Source organism: Glycine max, chromosome 18 (genome assembly GCF_000004515.6).
Source record: "Glycine max cultivar Williams 82 chromosome 18, Glycine_max_v4.0, whole genome shotgun sequence".
NCBI lineage: Eukaryota > Viridiplantae > Streptophyta > Magnoliopsida > Fabales > Fabaceae > Glycine > Glycine max.
The window spans coordinates 12281377-12300303 of record NC_038254.2 but is presented as its reverse complement, the minus strand read 5'-3'; the positions used below and the strand labels follow the sequence as shown (position 1 = coordinate 12300303).

The following is an 18927-nucleotide window of genomic DNA, read 5'->3' as shown; positions in this document are numbered from 1 at the left end:
AATCCGAAGTCAAACATGGCAAAGGTGGCCTTCATATCTTTCTATGCAATTCTTCTGTATAACAGTTATAATAAATTTTTTGTTGACATATGATAACTAACCATTTGTAATATTTACTTGAAGACAGAAGCCTGGGGAAGGAAAAGCTTCAAAACTTGCAAAAAGGGTAATATTCATGGAAATCCTCTTGTGCTTTAAATTAGTTAATGTGTTCTTCGCCTCTAGGGTGCATTCATTATTTTGATTTCCTAACAAAACATTGTTTATTAAGGTGATTGCTTGTCTTGATGTGAGAACAAATGATAAGGGGGACCTTGTTGTAACCAAAGGAGACCAGTATGATGTAAGAGAACATACAAAAGAGAATGAGGTATTAGCAATAGTACTCATTTTGTTATTATATTTATGGTTTTTGAGTTTGCTCAAAATTCAACTAGAGTATATGCCAAGACACACTGTACAATATAATCTACTTGTAGGTGTAGTAGATAGTTAAACAAGAATGATCTAGACTTGAGTTTTTTGCCGTCGCCTCATTAATTTTTAGTGTTAAAGAGTAAACCTATACGCATTTATTATCTTATGAAGCTATTTTAATTGTTAGGTAAGAAATCTTGGCAAGCCAGTTGATCTTGCTGGACAGTACTATAAAGATGGAGCTGATGAGGTACGCTTTTGACAATTTTGTTCTTTTTTATGAAACATGTTCTTTCCAACTAAACTTAAAGATTGGGATTGGGTGCAGGTCAGCTTTCTAAATATTACTGGATTTAAAAAAATGAATGGTTGAAATAAAGAGTAAATATTATTCTTAAAATGTGCTAAAGTGGGAGTTTTTGAGTTGGTGCTAGATTGTATTTGTCCGTTATCTGCTGTGGTTTCAACGTTTCATGCTCCCTATGCTTCATAGGTATTGCGATACACATCAGAAAATGTTTTTGTACCCTTAACAGTTGGGGGAGGAATTAGAGATTTCACAGATTCAACTGGGAGGTATTATTACTGATCATTATGGAGATTATGCTATTGACTTTCTTGCATTGTTTTCCCTCTATTGAAATTATTCAGTCTTATAGTTCTATCAATTGTGTTCCCTCAGAATTTTCAAATCTTTTTGATCCGATCAATTATATTCTCTGGTACTATTCAAGTTTGGAAGTTGCTTCTGAATACTTTAGGTCTGGGGCTGATAAGATTTCCATTGGAAGTGATGCAGTTTATGCTGCCGAAGAATATTTAAAAACCGGAGTATTGAACTCAACCCATAGCTTGTTTCTAGTTACATGAACTAATATATGTGTCACTTCTGATGTTTCTATGGCTGTTATGTTTAGGTAAAGACTGGGAAGACCAGCTTGGAGCAGATATCAAGAGTTTATGGGAATCAGGTAAGCTAAAAGCTGATAGTCTTATCTGCCCTTTTTTCTTATCCATGCACCTTTATGTACTTGAGAATCCCTAAACATACATGTAACAATAATTTTTTCCCCATTTATAAAATAACTTATCTAAATTATTACCATGTTTGTTCAAAAAATTTATTATGTTGCTGATCAAGTTTTATTACAAATATTTGATGAAATATTGATAGGTGGGATATTAAACTTTTTGGCTTGTTACATCTAGTTTGTCCTAAATTACACCGGTATTTTAATACATTGAATATAATATGTGATTAATATGTCTAGTGAGTTCTATTCTGCAGTCTGGATGTTAAGAATTATCTTATTTTTTAACCTGTGTTTATTTAGAATAAGAAAAAATATTAAACTTTTGACAATCATGTTTAACTTGTAAGATAGGAAAGAGTAAGTTTTAAATATTTTATATCCCACATTTTTTCATTTAAAATGAACAATGATAATGTATTTGATACAACTAACTGTCTTGTGCATAACCACATCACATCTCAAAAATTAGGTTGTGTTGTACTCCACTTGGCAATCAGCTTTATTGAGATGTAGCTAATGGGTAGCTTGGATTGATTGTTGGGTTAAGCTCTTCTTTTTATCTTAAAAAAACTGTGGTATATGCTCTTATCTTATTTTTAGGAGATAGTAAATTGGTAAATAATTCTTTAAATTTAAATTGGACCTTGGCAAAACCATTATACTCTAGTATTGTATTAAAATTTTTTGGTTTAAGTTTCCATTGATAATAGATTATATTTTTTGGTTTAAAATATTTAGAATGAGGACTGGCCAATTATTTATCAGTTATAGTTGCTGACTTGCTGTTATGCTTTTATAATTGGTTTCATCTGGCATCTAAATTTCCTATCACTTTTTCCTTTGCACCAACTGCAATCCGTCATCACTATATGGTGGCAGGAAAAAAATGAATTTAAAGTTTTTGTGCATGTGAATAATGATGAAAGAGTGAATACAAATATGACTGTTGGATGTCTGTATCTTCTTTTCAGATTCTTGTAGAGGCAGGGCATATATTTCGACATTTGTTAATCTCTCTTCTTCAGGGAGATGTTAAAGAACCTCATTCCTGAAGTGATATGTAAATGATTGGCATTATTCTTTAACAATGGTTCATCAGTGTGTGTGTGTTGCATGTATTGGAATCAATTGTCTACATTCCAATTAATTTTCAATTTGCAGGCAGTGGTTGTTAGTATCGTTCCCCGTAGAGTGTATGTAAAGGATCCTAATGATGTGCAATTGAAGACCATAAGGGTTTCAAGTCCAGGTGAAGAGCTTGTTTTTTTTTCTTTTTCTTTATATTATATTTTATGGCTCTGAATTATCTAAATTCTTACTCTAATAAGAGTCTAATTAATAAAGAGGCAGATCTAGCCTCTTTTAAGGTGGTCCTAAAGAATTATGCCTAGTAATTACTGTCATATTGAGCTGTATACAGTACACTGTTATGGTATTGGGGGTGGAGGGTGGGGGAGGAAATGTGCTGAAGTATGCAGTAGGGTAATTAGTTTCTAATTCGATTTCTTGTTAAAATAAATAAGTCCTGATAGAAATTTTACGATGTAAAACAGAGAAGATGCTCTTTTATGTGAAATATATTAATTTAAAAATATTCAAAAACCATTTTATGTCGCTTTCAGGTCCAAATGGAGAAGAATATGCATGGTATCAATGTACAGTAAGTTTATTTTCCTTCTTTGCTTAATTTTTTATCATGTCCATTGAACTAAATCTCTTAACCTAGTTTTCATTTCATTTAAACATTCTACCATCACCATCAAATAGTATATAGTACTACTAGAGAGACAACTTTTAGAGAGGCTAAAAAAGGCATAACCAGTGTGCAGAGCTGTTAGATTGGTCATGGGTATATGCATAACTAATGTGACCTTACACTCTTGACTCTTATAATTGTCTAGAGTTGTCAACTCTGTCTAAGTTAAAGTCATTGGTGTATAAGATGCCCTCTACTTGTATGTAATTAGTGCTGCTGGTTATATTTGTAATACTAGAAGGGAACTACAATCATCTAGCCTTCAATTTTTTAGTCAGTGGTTGTCATGAGATTTTAACTCATGGATCTCTTGGAATTTCTTTTGAAGGGAAAGAATGAAGATAGTTAGTCATTTGCCTACTTCCTGAAGTATTTTTTCTTATCTCATTACTTATGTTTATTGTAAGGTTAATGGGGGACCAGAGGGCCGGCCAATTGGTGCTTATGAACTAGCAAAAACAGTTAAAGAGCTTGGTGCTGGTGAAATACTACTTAATTGCATCGATTGTGACGATAAATATAATTATGTATCCTTTAGTTATATTTCACTATATTTTTTCTTCATCAAGAGCAGTTTGTTTTTTTCTTCTTTGAAACACTGGTTTTTAACTAAGTCAAATGGGCATTGTGTAATTCATGTAATTGACCTCACCCAGTGTGATAAGGCTTTTGTTCGTTTGTAAGAGCAGTTTTTTTTTTTAGCTTTAAAAATTGTTCATTATTTTCAGAGTTTTGACTGTTGTCAAGACATTTTCATCATCAATGAATTTTATAAAATAAACAAGGGAGAAAAGAATAAAAAAAATCCGAACCCTTAATGTAAATATTAATAGATCTAAGGGTAAAAGAAAAATTTCTCAACTTGGGAGACCTACCAAAGTTTCGCACGATAGTCTTTGAAAATACATGTAAATATACCAACCCAAAGTGGCAAGTGGGATTCTGAGCATGATGTAAAAAATTTCTAAGATGTTTCTTTGTCAATGGGTTGCTTTGTTTATTGGTAGAATTTCAGTGGACAAAAGTTGGATACAATTTCATATTTTTTATATTGTTCTTCAGAATGAGTTTTAGTTTAATAATCTATGCCGATCTTTAATGTAAACTTTTATTATGTTGATTATTTGAAATAAATTATAATTTTGATTGAAAAAGAATACCACGAATACCCAAAGACTGCATCAACTTGTCCTTTTGCTGAATAGGTATAGTATAAAATTATTACGTTTGCATAGTCCTAACTAATCTCTACTTGACACCAGAGTTTTATTAACTCTTCATAGATTGAAAATCTTTGGCTGCATTTGTATAGAATGGCCAGAACGTACAATAATTTTATTATTTTCAGAATCAAAATTGGATATTTTTCCTTAAAAATATCTTCAATAACCAATCAAACACGAGAAACATCGCACACTACCATACAGGTGACACATGAAATAATTTTGTAATAACAAATGTTCAGAGATAGTGCTGCACATGGTAAATATATTTTCCTTAAAAATATTACAAAGGAAAGGTCTCGTTGTGAAAATCTTTTCATGATCCAAAAGGTTGACATTTTGAGAGCTTCGTTAGATTACACAAAAAGGGATAACGTACAAGGTTTGATTATTATGAAGTGCATCTCAAAAATTTTACCACTAAATGCATATGATCAGATTCGAACTTCTATGCCTTCCTTCAACAAATGCTCTTTTACCGACTGAATAGGCACCTGCAATTAACAGAAAACTCAATTTCACTGCCAGAGTAACATCATTACATCAATCAAAATCAGCTAAACTACATTCTAAATCTGCAGAAATATCCGTTTGGTTTCAGGAAACGTTTTGTTTTCATTTTTTGAAATGTCACCATATTTTCACTTTGTTTCCTTTTTTAAAAAAAAAATTGTTTAGAAAATAGTGAAAACAGGAAAAAAAAAATAAAGTTGTTTTTACTGTTTACTGTACAAACTTTTAAAATCAACAAAACAAAGTGTAAAATAAAATAGCACTTTTGTAATACAAAGTGCAAGCAAAAATTGAAAATAAAAAAACATTTGGTTGTGGTATATTTTGAGACAAAGGATTCTTTAAGACCGAAAATTGTCTAAAAAATTTTCAGATAGTTAGACAAGTTATTAAAAAAGTAGAATCTAAAACACAGTTTTATTACTTTCTAGAAAAGAAACAGTATCTTCTCTAGAAGTTTTTGTTTCAGAACTTTTCCAAATACACACATGATAATAATAATAATAATAATAATAATAATAATAATAATAATAATAATAATAATAATAATAATAATAATAATAATAATTAATGAGAATGGATCAATGCAATAATTGATCCGTAACAGAACATACTTAACAAATCAAAATCATTCCCATCAGCATTAAGAAATTAACAAAACAGAAGTAATACCTCTTTCCTGTGAAAAATGCCAGCAGCAAGTGCTGCTGATGCATTTGTTTTATAGAACACCTCAGAGAAGTGTTCAGGAGCACCGGCACCACTACTTGCGATGACAGGGATACTTACAGCATCTGATATCAACTTAATTAAATCTACATCAAATCCTTTCCCTTGACCTGAAACATTACAAAAGTAAAAAGAAATTAGAATAAACAAAACATTTTATATTATTAAATATATAATCAAATTACCCCAAAAATCTTGCATTTTTTCAACTAGAAAAACGTTTATAAGAGGAAAAGGAGGGAAAGTACAAATAGGAGGAGAATACGAGATCATACAAAAATAGGTAAATTTAGACATAACAAAGAACAAGAAAAAACTCATGAATGCAACAAGACACCCCGATCTCATTGCATATAAGAAATAACAACTCCCTTAAAACAGCCTTACGAATGACTAAGAATAGAGGCCATACATATATCTTATTTTACAACCCCTCAATGGGGAGGACTGGACTAGTAATGAGTCATGACACTTGTGAAAAAAGTTCAAGAAAAGAGGAAGTCATTTTTATCCACCTTTGGTGTCCATATATTGCAAATCAAAAGTCATGTTTATTTTATAAAATTCATTGGTGCAGCGGTAAAGTAGTGCCTTGGTGACTTGTTGGTCATGGGTTCAAATCCGGAAACAGCCTCTTTGCATATGCAAGGGTAAGGCTGCGTACAATATCCCTCCCCCATACCTTCGCATAGCGAAGAGCCTCCGGGCAATGGGGTACGAAGTTTTTTTATTAATGATAAAAATGGTCTTGACAACAGTCAAAATTCTGAAAATAATGAACAATTTTTAAAGCTAATAAAAAAAAAAAAAAAAACTGCTCTTACAAACGAACAAAAGCCTTATCACACTAGGTGAGGTCAATTACATGAATTACACAATGCCCATTTGGCTTAGTTAAAAACCAAGTGTTTCAAAGAAGAAAAAAACAAACTGCTCTTGATGAAGAAAAAATATAGTTAAAGGATACAGAATTATATTTACCGTCACAATCGATGCAATTAAGTAGTATTTCACCAGCACCAAGCTCTTCAACTGCTTTTGCTAGTTCATAAGCACCAATTGGCCGGCCCTCTCGTCCCCCATTAACCTTACAATAAACATAAGTAATGAGATAAGAAAAAATACTTCAGGAAGTAGGCAAATGACTAACTATCTTCATTCTTTCCCTTCAAAAGAAATTCCAAGAGATCCATGAGTTAAAATCTCATGACAACCACTGACTAAAAAATTGAAGGCTAGATGATTGTAGTTCCCTTCTAGTATTACAAATATAACCAGCAGCACTAATTACATACAAGTAGAGGGCATCTTATACACCAATGACTTTAACTTAGACAGAGTTGACAACTCTAGACAATTATAAGAGTCAAGAGTGTAAGGTCACATTAGTTATGCATATACCCATGACCAATCTAACAGCTCTGCACACTGGTTATGCCTTTTTTAGCCTCTCTAAAAGTTGTCTCTCTAGTAGTACTATATACTATTTGATGGTGATGGTAGAATGTTTAAATGAAATGAAAACTAGGTTAAGAGATTTAGTTCAATGGACATGATAAAAAATTAAGCAAAGAAGGAAAATAAACTTACTGTACATTGATACCATGCATATTCTTCTCCATTTGGACCTGAAAGCGACATAAAATGGTTTTTGAATATTTTTAAATTAATATATTTCACATAAAAGAGCATCTTCTCTGTTTTACATCGTAAAATTTCTATCAGGACTTATTTATTTTAACAAGAAATCGAATTAGAAACTAATTACCCTACTGCATACTTCAGCACATTTCCTCCCCCACCCTCCACCCCCAATACCATAACAGTGTACTGTATACAGCTCAATATGACAGTAATTACTAGGCATAATTCTTTAGGACCACCTTAAAAGAGGCTAGATCTGCCTCTTTATTAATTAGACTCTTATTAGAGTAAGAATTTAGATAATTCAGAGCCATAAAATATAATATAAAGAAAAAGAAAAAAAAACAAGCTCTTCACCTGGACTTGAAACCCTTATGGTCTTCAATTGCAAATCATTAGGATCCTTTACATACACTCTACGCGGATCGATACTAACAACCACTGCCTGCAAATTGAAAATTAATGGGAATGTAGACAATTGATTCCAATACATGCAACACACACACTGATGAACCATTATTAAAGAATAATGCCAATCATTTACATATCACTTCAGGTATGAGGTTCTTTAACATCTCCCTGAAGAAGAAAGATTAACAAATGTCAAAATATATGCCCTGCCTCTACATGAATCTGAAAAGAAGATACAGACATCCAACACTCATATTTGTATTCACTCTTTCATCATTATTCACATGCACAAAAACTTTAAATTCATTTTTTTCCGGCAACCATATAGTGATGACGGATTGCAGTTGGTGCAAAGGAAAAAGTGATAGGAAATTTAGATGCCAGATGAAACCAATTATAAAAGCATAACAGCAAGTCAGCAACTATAACTGGTAAATAATTGGCCAGTCCTCATCCTAAAAATTTTAAACCAAAAAATATAACCTATTATCAATGGAAACTTAAACCAAAAAATTTTAATACAATACTAGAGTATAATGATTTTGCCAAGGTCCAATTTAAATTTAAAGAATTATTTAATGACTTACTATCTCCTAAAAATAAGATAAGAGCATATACCACAGTTTTTTTAAGATAAAAAGAAGAGCTTAACCCAACAATCAATCCAAGCTACCCATTAGCTACATCTCAATAAAGCTGATTGCCAAGTGGAGTACAACACAACCTAATTTTTGAGATGTGATGTGGTTATGCCCAAGACAGTTAGTTGTATCAAATACATTATCATTGTTCATTTTAAATGAAAAAATGTGGGATATAAAATATTTAAAACTTACTCTTTCCTATCTTACAAGTTAAACATGATTGTCAAAAGTTTAATATTTTTTCTTATTCTAAATAAACACAGGTAAAAAAAATAAGATAATTCTTAACATCCAGACAGCAGAATAGAACTCACTAGACATATTAATCACATATTATATTCAATGTATTAAAATACCAGTATAATTTAGGACAAACAAGATGTAACAAGCCAAAAAGTTTAATATCCCACCTATCAATATTTCATCAAATATTTGTAATAAAACATGATCAGCAACATAATAAATTTTTTGAACAAACATGGTAATAATTTAGATAAGTTATTTTATAAATGCGGAAAAAATTATTGTTACATGTATGTTTAGGGATTCTCAAGTACATAAAGGTGCATGGATAAGAAAAAAGGGCAGATAAGACTATCAGCTTTTAGCTTACCTGATTCCCATAAACTCTTGATATCTGCTCCAAGCTGGTCTTCCCAGTCTTTACCTAAACATTACAGCCATAGAAACATCAGAAGTGACACATATATTAGTTCATGTAACTAGAAACAAGCTATGGGTTGAGTTCAATACTCCGGCTTTTAAATATTCTTCTGCAGCATAAACTGCATCACTTCCAATGGAAATCTTATCAGCCCCAGACCTAAAGTATTCAGAAGCAACTTCCAAACTTGAATAGTACCTGAGAATATAATTGATCGGATCAAAAAGATTTGAAAATTCTGAGGGAACACAATTGATAGAACTATAAGACTGAATAATTTCAATAGAGGGAAAAAAATGCAAGAATGTCAATAGCATAATCTCCATAATGATCAATAATAATACCTCCCAGTTGAATCTGTGAAATCTCTAATTCCTCCCCCAACTGTTAAGGGTACAAAAACATTTTCTGATGTGTATCGCAATATCTATGAAGCATAGGGAGCATAAAACGTTGAAACCACAGCAGATAACGGACAAATAAAATCTAGCACCAACTCAAAAACTCCAACTTTAGCACATTTCACAAACCTGCAGCATCGGTAAATCACCAAGAGGGAAGTCGCGAAATCCAGTAATATTTAGAAAGCTGACCTGCACCCAATCCCAATCTTTAAGTTTAGTTGGAAAGAACATGTTTCATAAAAAAGAACAAAATTGTCAAAAGAATACCTCATCAGCTCCATCTTTATAGTACTGTCCAGCAAGATCAACTGGCTTGCCAAGATTTCTTACCTAACAATTAAAATAGCTTCATAAGATAATAAATGCGTATAGGCTTACTCTTTAACACTAAAAATTAATGAGGCGACGGCAAAAAACTCAAGTCTAGACATAGCAAAATTTAACACAGCTTTGTTGGGCAAATGGATATGGGCCTTAGCTTTTGACCACCAACAGCTATGGGTTAGGATTCTCAATTCAAAGTATGGAGGTTGGGATGCCTTGCAGTCTGCTCGTGTCCAAGGGAGGCATTCTGGTTGGTGGAGGGACCTAAGAAAGTTGTATCATCAGGCTGATCAGAGCATTTTTCAGCAATGCATGAGCTGGAAGGTGGGGTGTGGGGATAAAGTAAATTTCTGGAAAGACAAGTGGCTAGGGGAGGATTATCCTCTCCAACAGAAATACAATCAGCTGTTTCTCATCAATGAACAGCAAGCTGATCTCATTTCAATGATGGGAAATTTCGACCAGGATAGCTGGAGATGGAACTTCAAGTGGTGGAGGAATCTGTTTGATTATGAAAGTGATCAAGCTGTGAATTTTATGGAGGAGATTAATTCCATACATATTCAGAGATATGTTAAGGATGTCATGTTATGGAAAGCTGACCCTAGTGGTGTGTATACCATTAAGTCTGCATATAAATTATTGATAACCCCTTCTACACCAGCCTCGGATGGGAGAACCTCACAATTACTATGGAAAATGAAAATTCCTCCAAAAGATGCAGTTTTCACTTGGAAGCTTTTAAGAGATAGACTTCCCACTAGAGCTAATCTCACAAGGAGAGGGGTGATCATTCAAGATAATGTCTGTCCTCTATGTGGTGAAGAACAAGAGGAGGTGGGGCATCTATTTTTCAATTGCAAGAAGATAGTAGGGCTATGGTGGGAGTCCATGAGTTGGATTCAGGCTATGGGACCTCTCCCAGCTTCTCCAGTGGACCATTTTCTTCAGTTTTGTGATGGATTTGGAGCAAAGAAAAATCATAGTACTTGCTGTGGATGGTGGGTTGCTTTGACAAGTACCATATGGAAGCATAGGAACTTCCTCATTTTCCAGGACAAACCTTTTGAGCCGCAGAAGATCATGGAAGATGCAATGTTCTTAGCTTGGTCTTGGTTAAAAGCTAGACAAAAAGGCTACAACATCAGTTTTAACCATTGGTCTTCCAATATCTCGGAATCCTTTGGTTAACCTGTATGGGATAACCTTTTTAGTTGGGTTAGCTTGGGTTTTTTGGAGGGCAGCACCACTGGTGCCTTGTATTTCCTTTATCCAGTACCACTTGTACTGTTTTTGCCTATAATAATATATATATATTTTTGCCTTCCAAAAAAAAAAAACTATCTACTACACCTACAAGTAGATTATATTGTACAGTGTGTCTTGGCATATACTCTAGTTGAATTTTGAGCAAACTCAAAAACCATAAATATAATAACAAAATGAGTACTATTGCTAATACCTCATTCTCTTTTGTATGTTCTCTTACATCATACTGGTCTCCTTTGGTTACAACAAGGTCCCCCTTATCATTTGTTCTCACATCAAGACAAGCAATCACCTTAATAAACAATGTTTTGTCAGGAAATCAAAATAATGAATGCACCCTAGAGGCGAAGAACACATTAACTAATTTAAAGCACAAGAGGATTTCCATGACTATTACCCTTTTTGCAAGTTTTGAAGCTTTGCCTTCCCCAGGCTTCTGTCTTCAAGTAAATATTACAAATGGTTAGTTATCATATGTCAACAAAAAAGTTATTATAACTGTTATACAGAAGAATTGCATAGAAAGATATGAAGGCCACCTTTGCCATGTTTGACTTCGGATTCAAGAATCTTCCCAAAATAGAGAGGCCAACATCTGAGAATGTTATCTTCAGGAATCAGAACAAGAATATGCCAGCCCAAGAAAGAAAAAAAATAGCATTTTGTTTTACCTATAAAAATTAATCATCCCAAAAGTATTGTATTGCCTCCAAAAGAAGAGTGAAATTTGCAGCAGTTCAGATTTCATAAAAGTATTCTACCAGAAGCCATTAAAGATTTGAAGTGCAAATCCTATGAAAGATATCAAAGATAGAAGAAAAAATTCCAAATTGAATGGAATTAAATAGTTTCATATTTCTTTTTCATTTTTTTTTTCATTTCAATTGGGAACTAAGATCATCCTTCAATTCTTCTTCTAAGGAAGCATGGGTTGTAAAAAATTGCATGTAAGTATATTACTTTAAATACAATAATGTTGATTTAGAAAATTTATTTCTTTTGCATGACCAGAGTCCAATTACAAGCTAATGAAGAATAGAAACTTCAACAAAGATTGCAGCCTTCATGTTTAGGGTCCAGTACATGAGAGAGAGTACTAAAGATTGGAAAGGAAGATAAAACTTGCCTCCACTCTTCTCTGGATGGAATTGAACCGCATTCACATTTCCTCTTCTAATAGATGCTATAAATTTGTCACCATAGTCACAGGTGGAGGATATCCACTCATTGTTGTCATCTGACTGAGAAAATGAAAAAAGTCAGATTACTTAAACACTTTCATGAATATATAGAGTAAGAACGTGACAGCCAAGGCAACAAGGAGATTTCAAAGAAAAGTGGAAACATACAGGCATGGCACGATAAGAGTGCACAAAATAGACATGGTGATTTCCAACATCATCCAAAATTCCCGAGTCCTCAGTGATTTGTAAAGCATTCCAGCCAATATGTGGTACTCTAAAACCATTTGATGAGTCAAATCGCCCAACAGTTCCAGGTATTAAGCCAAGACCTTTTACTGATTCAAAAGCATATTTGTCCATTCAATACTTTATTAAAAGTGTGAATAAAAAGGTAATTTGCTCTTGTAGTGCTCAGGAAATTAAGCTTTCTGTTAAATCAGATAACATTGTCTCCAACACTGTCTCTGTATGTTTGAAAAGCATGCCAAAAATTACCAGAGCTACAGATTCTAACAAATGACTCAATTCGCTGAACTCTCAAGTCTCAATAGATTCTTTATTACCCAGTTATTCATGTTTAGAAATCAACAGCCATGATAAAACAAAAATATCTAAGGATGATGTACATTGTCCAAGCAAGTTCATAGCCAAACAATTTTTATGGGTATATATATTAAGTCAGGAAATATTTCAACATACTACTAAATAAACATACCAATTGCAGAAATATAGCATTAATTAAACACTAAAGAAATACAAATTTTGAAATGCACAAATACCAATATCTCCAAATATAAGTGTTTTGGGGTATGTTTGGGAGCTGAGGTTTGGAGGAAAAGGGAGCGAAGGGTAAAATTTTTATTTCTAATAAATATTGTCTGATTTGATAGTTTTCTAAAATAAAATGATAGATTAGCATTAGCAAAAACTTCATGTCCTAATTTTTTTTATAAATATTATATATAACTAAATTAAAAAAAAAAATCCCTTGCTTCCCCTTCTGTTCAAAGCCTCACTCCCAAACACACCCTGAAGAAAATGAATTTACAACAGTACCACCAAACTAACATTATCCTAGTAAATGGGGTTAGCTAAATGGATCAATCAATGTTATTGGACCCTATCAAAAAAAAATTTTGATTAAAACCATTTAGAGCAGGGCTTTTTGTTAATGATTGTCCCAAAGTTTTCTTTGGTCTTCCACCCTTCCTCTACCCATTTTAATCAGACAGATTCATAACCTTATATTTTCTTGGGTATCCACTCACTCACTATAGAAGTAAACCTTTTTTTTTGCTCTTGCTAGCACTTCATTGCCCAACTTTCACTACTGAATCACCATAGAGCATCATTGACCATATAGTTGTCCATTATAATTTAACCTCCAAACCATACTAACTTCTGCCTAACTAAACCTGCATTCCATAAACTTTGTCTTACTCTTATTTTAACCAGGAAAAAAAAGACATTGATTCCATAGCTTCTTTTCATATCTCAAGCATCTCATCTCATAAACTAGGACTCCATCAGCTGTAAAAATCATGCATTGAAGCACTATTTCAACCAGAGTTAATTATAAGAAAATCTTACATCACAGTACACAATAAAAATGAGATATAAAGGCAAAAGATTCTTACATCACACTACACAATAAAAATGAGATATAAAGGCAAAAGATTCTCCTCTCATTAGCATTGAGCTAATTAAAAAATCATTCAAATCTGGGATGAAAAGTGAATCATAGTTACACATTCATACAATATATCTTTTTTCAATTGAAGCGTATATAATATAGAATAATTTCACATCTACATGGATGGAAAGCTTGGCATTCATTTATGCTATAATATTAAAAAAATGTTCAAAGTTGTAGGTGTAACGATAACAAAAAGTCAAAAACTAAAGATGGCTTATAACTAACCTGGTCCATTCTCCTCACTAGATTCAAAAAGTAGTTGAAGTCCAAGACAAATGCCCAGAAATGGACGATCCTTGTCAATATATGAACATAGTGCTTCATCCATTCTGCAAAAAGTATGATATTACTTGAAACTTAATACTGAAACAATAAACAAAATAAAACATTTGAATCACTAAAGCTAAAATTCAGAGTGCGACCATTCAAAGATCAAAACTAAAAATTGCCTCAACAGAACTTCAAATGTATGCATGACAATGGCTAGTTAAATCAGCAGAACTAAATAAACAACAAGACATTACACGATTACACAATTTAAAAGGTATATCAGACACAAACAAAATGAGTTTATTTTATACATTATGTCAAAAGGTAAAACAGCCACCAATCCCTCCCAGCTTAATCATCCCAAAAATTTTACCCCATCTTTCTCAGTAATTAGTACAAGGTCGTATAACACAGTACATAACAAGTCGTTCAACCCATTTTTACTATAAAGTGCAAATTTTAATCAAACAAATGAAAATCTGCTACTTTAATCCAATAGAAATATCATACCACAAGCATAGAACTACCACTTCTACTACCACATCATCAAAGAAAAATATTTGTAAACTAAAAAAAAAATACCCAGTTTTGCTTAACACCTCCATGGCAGCAGCAAATGCTCCAACACCAGGAAAAACTAACCGACTTGCATTCAGAATATCTTGCGGAGTTTGCACCTAGTAAAAAAAAATTGCTTCAGATTCAAAACCAGACACCAAGAGAAAAGAAAAAAAGAAAAACAACCCCATTATGTAATGATGCAAAAAGCTCACATCTTTGATGTCAAACCCGAGGAATCTGATTGCATTCCTGACACTCCGAACATTGCCAGCACCGTAATCAAGCAAAGTCACAACTGAAAAATAAGAGAGAAAAATGAGAGGTTCTGGTGCAAAAGACCAAGACACAGAAACGAAAAAGTAAACAAAAAAACAAAAAAGTGGAGATTTTTGCAACAGAGAGAACGAACCAGAATCCCTAGAAGAGGAGGCACCAACCGAGAAACTCTTTGATGGTTTGGTGTTGCCCAAATGGGTGATTGTAGGGGATGAGAGTGGCTTGTTGCGAAGAGAAAAGAGAGAGGAAGTGGAAGCAGAATAAGCAAATGGCGGCGCCTCCATTGTTGCTGCTGTGCTGATTCTCTTCGAAGGCAGATTCACAAGCACAACACAGTGTTGTGTATAGTAAGCTATATTTTGGTGTCTCAATCTTATGTTCCAATTTCTGACTCTCCAGTCCCTCCTACAGTGGAAAGAGGGGTGGGTATACCGGTGATATGCGGGTCCGTGGTATATTTTTTGTATTATTCTTACTCAATCATGATTTTCTCTTCTTCACTTCAAATTTTTCTTAAATATAAGATGAAGAAATGTATTAAGATGAAGATTTAAGGATAAAAATAAAAAATTTAAATTAAAAAATAATAAAGATAAAAAATGATAAAATAATAAAAATAAAATATTAAGATAAAAAGATAAGTAATAACACGTTAAAAATCTTTTTTTTTATATTTTAATAAACATGATAACTTTAATTTATTTTATGATTATTTATTAATTAATCAATTAGATTATTTGATTGATTTTTTAAGAAAATTATAAAAACTATTAACAAAATAATATTTTTTACAAATATTTCATGTAACAAAGTCTATATTTTTTTTTCTGAGAAAAAAGATTAAGCATAAGTTTTACATAGACATCGAATCACAAGTCACCATATATGATAAGTTTGTTGATTTTTAAAATAATTATCTTAAAACAATTCAAACGATAATTTATGATTAAATAACAATGTATAATTATTTTACACTATTAGTGCATAGATATTAAACTCATTTTTTTACTTATGATATACATTATTCACCGTTAATATAGATTAAAAAATGCTACATAATACTTTTACAATAAAATGCATAAAATAAAGAATACAGGACAATAATTTATACATAAGTTTAAATCATAAATACATCATATATTTATTTTTTATTTTCTTATAAGTGTATTTTTTTAACGAGTAAGAAATAAATTATTGTTACGAAAATAATAAATAGAGACAAATAAATATATTTTATTTCACAAAAATTGTAAAAATATATTACTGTTAATAATTTTGATAAATAATTAATTTCAGAAATCAAATCAATCAAATATCTAATTTATTAATTAAAGATAATTAATTAATTATCATTAAATATATTAAAGTTACCATATTTATTAAGATATTATAAATCATAGATTAACATATATTAAAGGTTAAATTACTCATTTGGTCTATATAGTTAATTCTTTAGTTCCTATCGTAGTGGTCTTTTTAGTTCCTATAGTTTACATTTTAATTCTTTTTTAGTCCATGTAGTTTTGAAAGTGGTCTTTTTAGTTTCTATAATTTCATGATTCTCCCTTTTTAGTTCCTATAGTTTTTAAATTACAGGGACTAAAAGAGAATTAAAATGTAAACTATAAGAACTAAAAAGAATACTTTTAAACTACAGGGACTAAAAGATAATTAAAATATAAATTACAGGGATTAAAAAGACAACTTTCAAACTATAGGAACTAAAAAGGTAAGAACCATGAAACTATAGAGACCAAATGAGTAATTTAACCTATATTAAATATGTAAATTTGTTATAAATCTTTAGACTTACATATGATGTAATCAGATCATATCCTTACATATATTATAAATAGATGTGTGTCATATTAAATGAAATATATGAATAATATTTTTTAAGGAAATGAACCAAAAGAATATATGAGATTATATAATAAATACGAATCAAATAGATAGGTGTAACTTTGATAATTATTATATCATTCTATAACTTTTAACTCGATAATGTTCTGCGAATCCGAATTGACTCAAATTGATCCCGAATAGTTTGAGTTGAGTCATTTATGTATTTGGGTCACAATCGAATCAAACCGATCAAAACCGTTCATGTATGAGTTGGATCACGAGTTTAAATATATAGATCCGATTAAACTGAACCAAACCGATCAAAATGTTTAGAGTTGTTTGGTTTGACTTTAGAAATTGCTAATATTAAGACTACAAGTGTTGGAATCAAGTATTTGGACTACTAGTGTTGGAACTTTTTAAGGTATTACTTTCTGATACATTATTATTTGTTTCAGCAAATCTGGTTATAGCAAATTTGATTGCAACAAAGCTTCTTGCAATAAATTAGTTTGTGGGAAATAATTGTGATTTAAACTATTATAGTAAATCTCGTTGAAGAATATTTTGTTTTAATTTTTATTAATCTACTTTAGAATATTATGTTGATGGTATTAAATGAATCAATTTTAAAACTTTTAGACATTTGATAATATTGTGTTAATTGTATTATATATATTGAATGAATCATAATATAAAGCAGTAGTTCTAAGAAAAAAAGATCAAATTTTTAAACGGGTAACTTGTTGGCTTAAACCAAACCAAATCCTTCATGAATGGATTGGGTTGAGTTGGGTTTCAAAAAAAAAAATTGAAAACCGAACTTAACCTAACCGATCAAATTTGATTGGGTTAGGTTATGAATCTGGTCAAAACCAACCCGAACTGACGTGCGAACACTCCTAGTTGGATTGAAAGTTCCTTTTAAATAGATCATATATGCAATAATTCATATTAATCTAAAATCATTTGATACCTTGTTCATATATATTAAAATTGACGTAATATAAATATTTCAAAATATATTAAAATACGAAACATTTGATTACCTTTTTGTTATTGTTCAATTTTGACAAAATTTAATACAAATAATTCTTATAATATATAAATATAATTCAATGATTGGATCAATAAAAATCAAATTCTATATCAAGTTATAAAATTGAGATATTAGTTGTCAAAGTTATATTGATATAATTTGATTCTTCCTTAAAGAACTACCTCGAGTATTATTAACTTTTCAAACCAAAAGTACGCCTAGACTACAAACCTTACGTTTTTTTAATGAATTAAAATATATATTTTTCCTATAAATATTAAAATGTTTGAAATTTGTTTATGTGAAATTTTGAGTATATCTTTCGTTCTCCTAAAATATAATTGTGTGATATTTTGATTCAGAGTTAGAATTGGGAGATCAGATCTTATATGTCGATGTGAGGTCTTTATCACGTGTCAATTAGAACTAGAACTTAAGTGTTGAATCACTACTAATATTGTGATGCAGGGTCAAATTTCTAGAAGTCAAAATATCATGCATTTACATGTTGGGAGTTAGGAGGACAAAAATCATACTAAAAATTTTAGAAGAACATATTCTGAATATTTTAATATTTATAACAATAAAAAACATGCATTTACTTTCCTACTAGGTTGCCTTCCAAAATAACAGCCACACGGTTTAAAGAATCCCACCACACGATCTAAAGAAACCCACATCTGACCGCTGATATTTCCTAACAGGTTGTCAATCATAAGTGATGTTTGATTCCTTTAAAGAAATAAATAAAATAAAAAATTTAATATTTATACCCTGATAGTATAAAATGATTTTAGGTTGATATTCAATTATAAATTATCGTTTGAATTATTTTGAGATAATTATTTAAAAGTTAACAAACTTATCATATATAATGAATTATAATTAAATGTCCGTGTAAGATATTTTACTATATAATCATTTTTCACGTAAAACCATTGAATTTTAATTATATTAATTTATTTAAACATAAGATGAATTAATTTGAATTTCAGAGACTTTTTTTTTATAGATTTCAGAAACT

At 31.2% G+C, this 18927-nt stretch overlaps 2 protein-coding genes across 2 annotated transcripts; one reads left to right on the top strand and one right to left on the bottom strand.

The window, feature by feature from the left end:
• Positions 1 to 3890, top strand: LOC102663789 (imidazole glycerol phosphate synthase hisHF, chloroplastic). The gene is made up of 12 exons (XM_041011771.1): positions 1 to 24; positions 128 to 166; positions 272 to 370; positions 605 to 667; positions 746 to 785; positions 852 to 877; positions 911 to 993; positions 1140 to 1248; positions 1335 to 1388; positions 2613 to 2700; positions 3074 to 3111; positions 3615 to 3890. The coding sequence occupies exons 1-12, from the start codon at positions 16 to 18 to the stop codon at positions 3888 to 3890; spliced, it is 924 nt and encodes a 307-aa protein (XP_040867705.1). The 5' UTR covers positions 1 to 15.
• A 791-nt stretch (positions 3891 to 4681) lies between these two features.
• LOC100815533 (imidazole glycerol phosphate synthase hisHF, chloroplastic) lies at positions 4682 to 15481 on the bottom strand. Its single transcript, XM_003551875.5, has 19 exons — positions 15153 to 15481; positions 14956 to 15038; positions 14765 to 14859; positions 14138 to 14241; positions 12382 to 12551; positions 12159 to 12273; positions 11572 to 11627; positions 11430 to 11468; positions 11226 to 11324; positions 9707 to 9769; positions 9566 to 9628; positions 9380 to 9462; positions 9125 to 9233; positions 8985 to 9038; positions 7674 to 7761; positions 7263 to 7300; positions 6654 to 6759; positions 5616 to 5782; positions 4682 to 4924 (listed from the first exon to the last, which is right to left on the bottom strand). Exons 1-19 carry the CDS (start codon positions 15301 to 15303, stop codon positions 4865 to 4867), a joined length of 1743 nt encoding a protein of 580 aa, XP_003551923.1. The 5' UTR covers positions 15304 to 15481; the 3' UTR covers positions 4682 to 4864.
• Positions 15482 to 18927: the final 3446 nt, after the last annotated feature.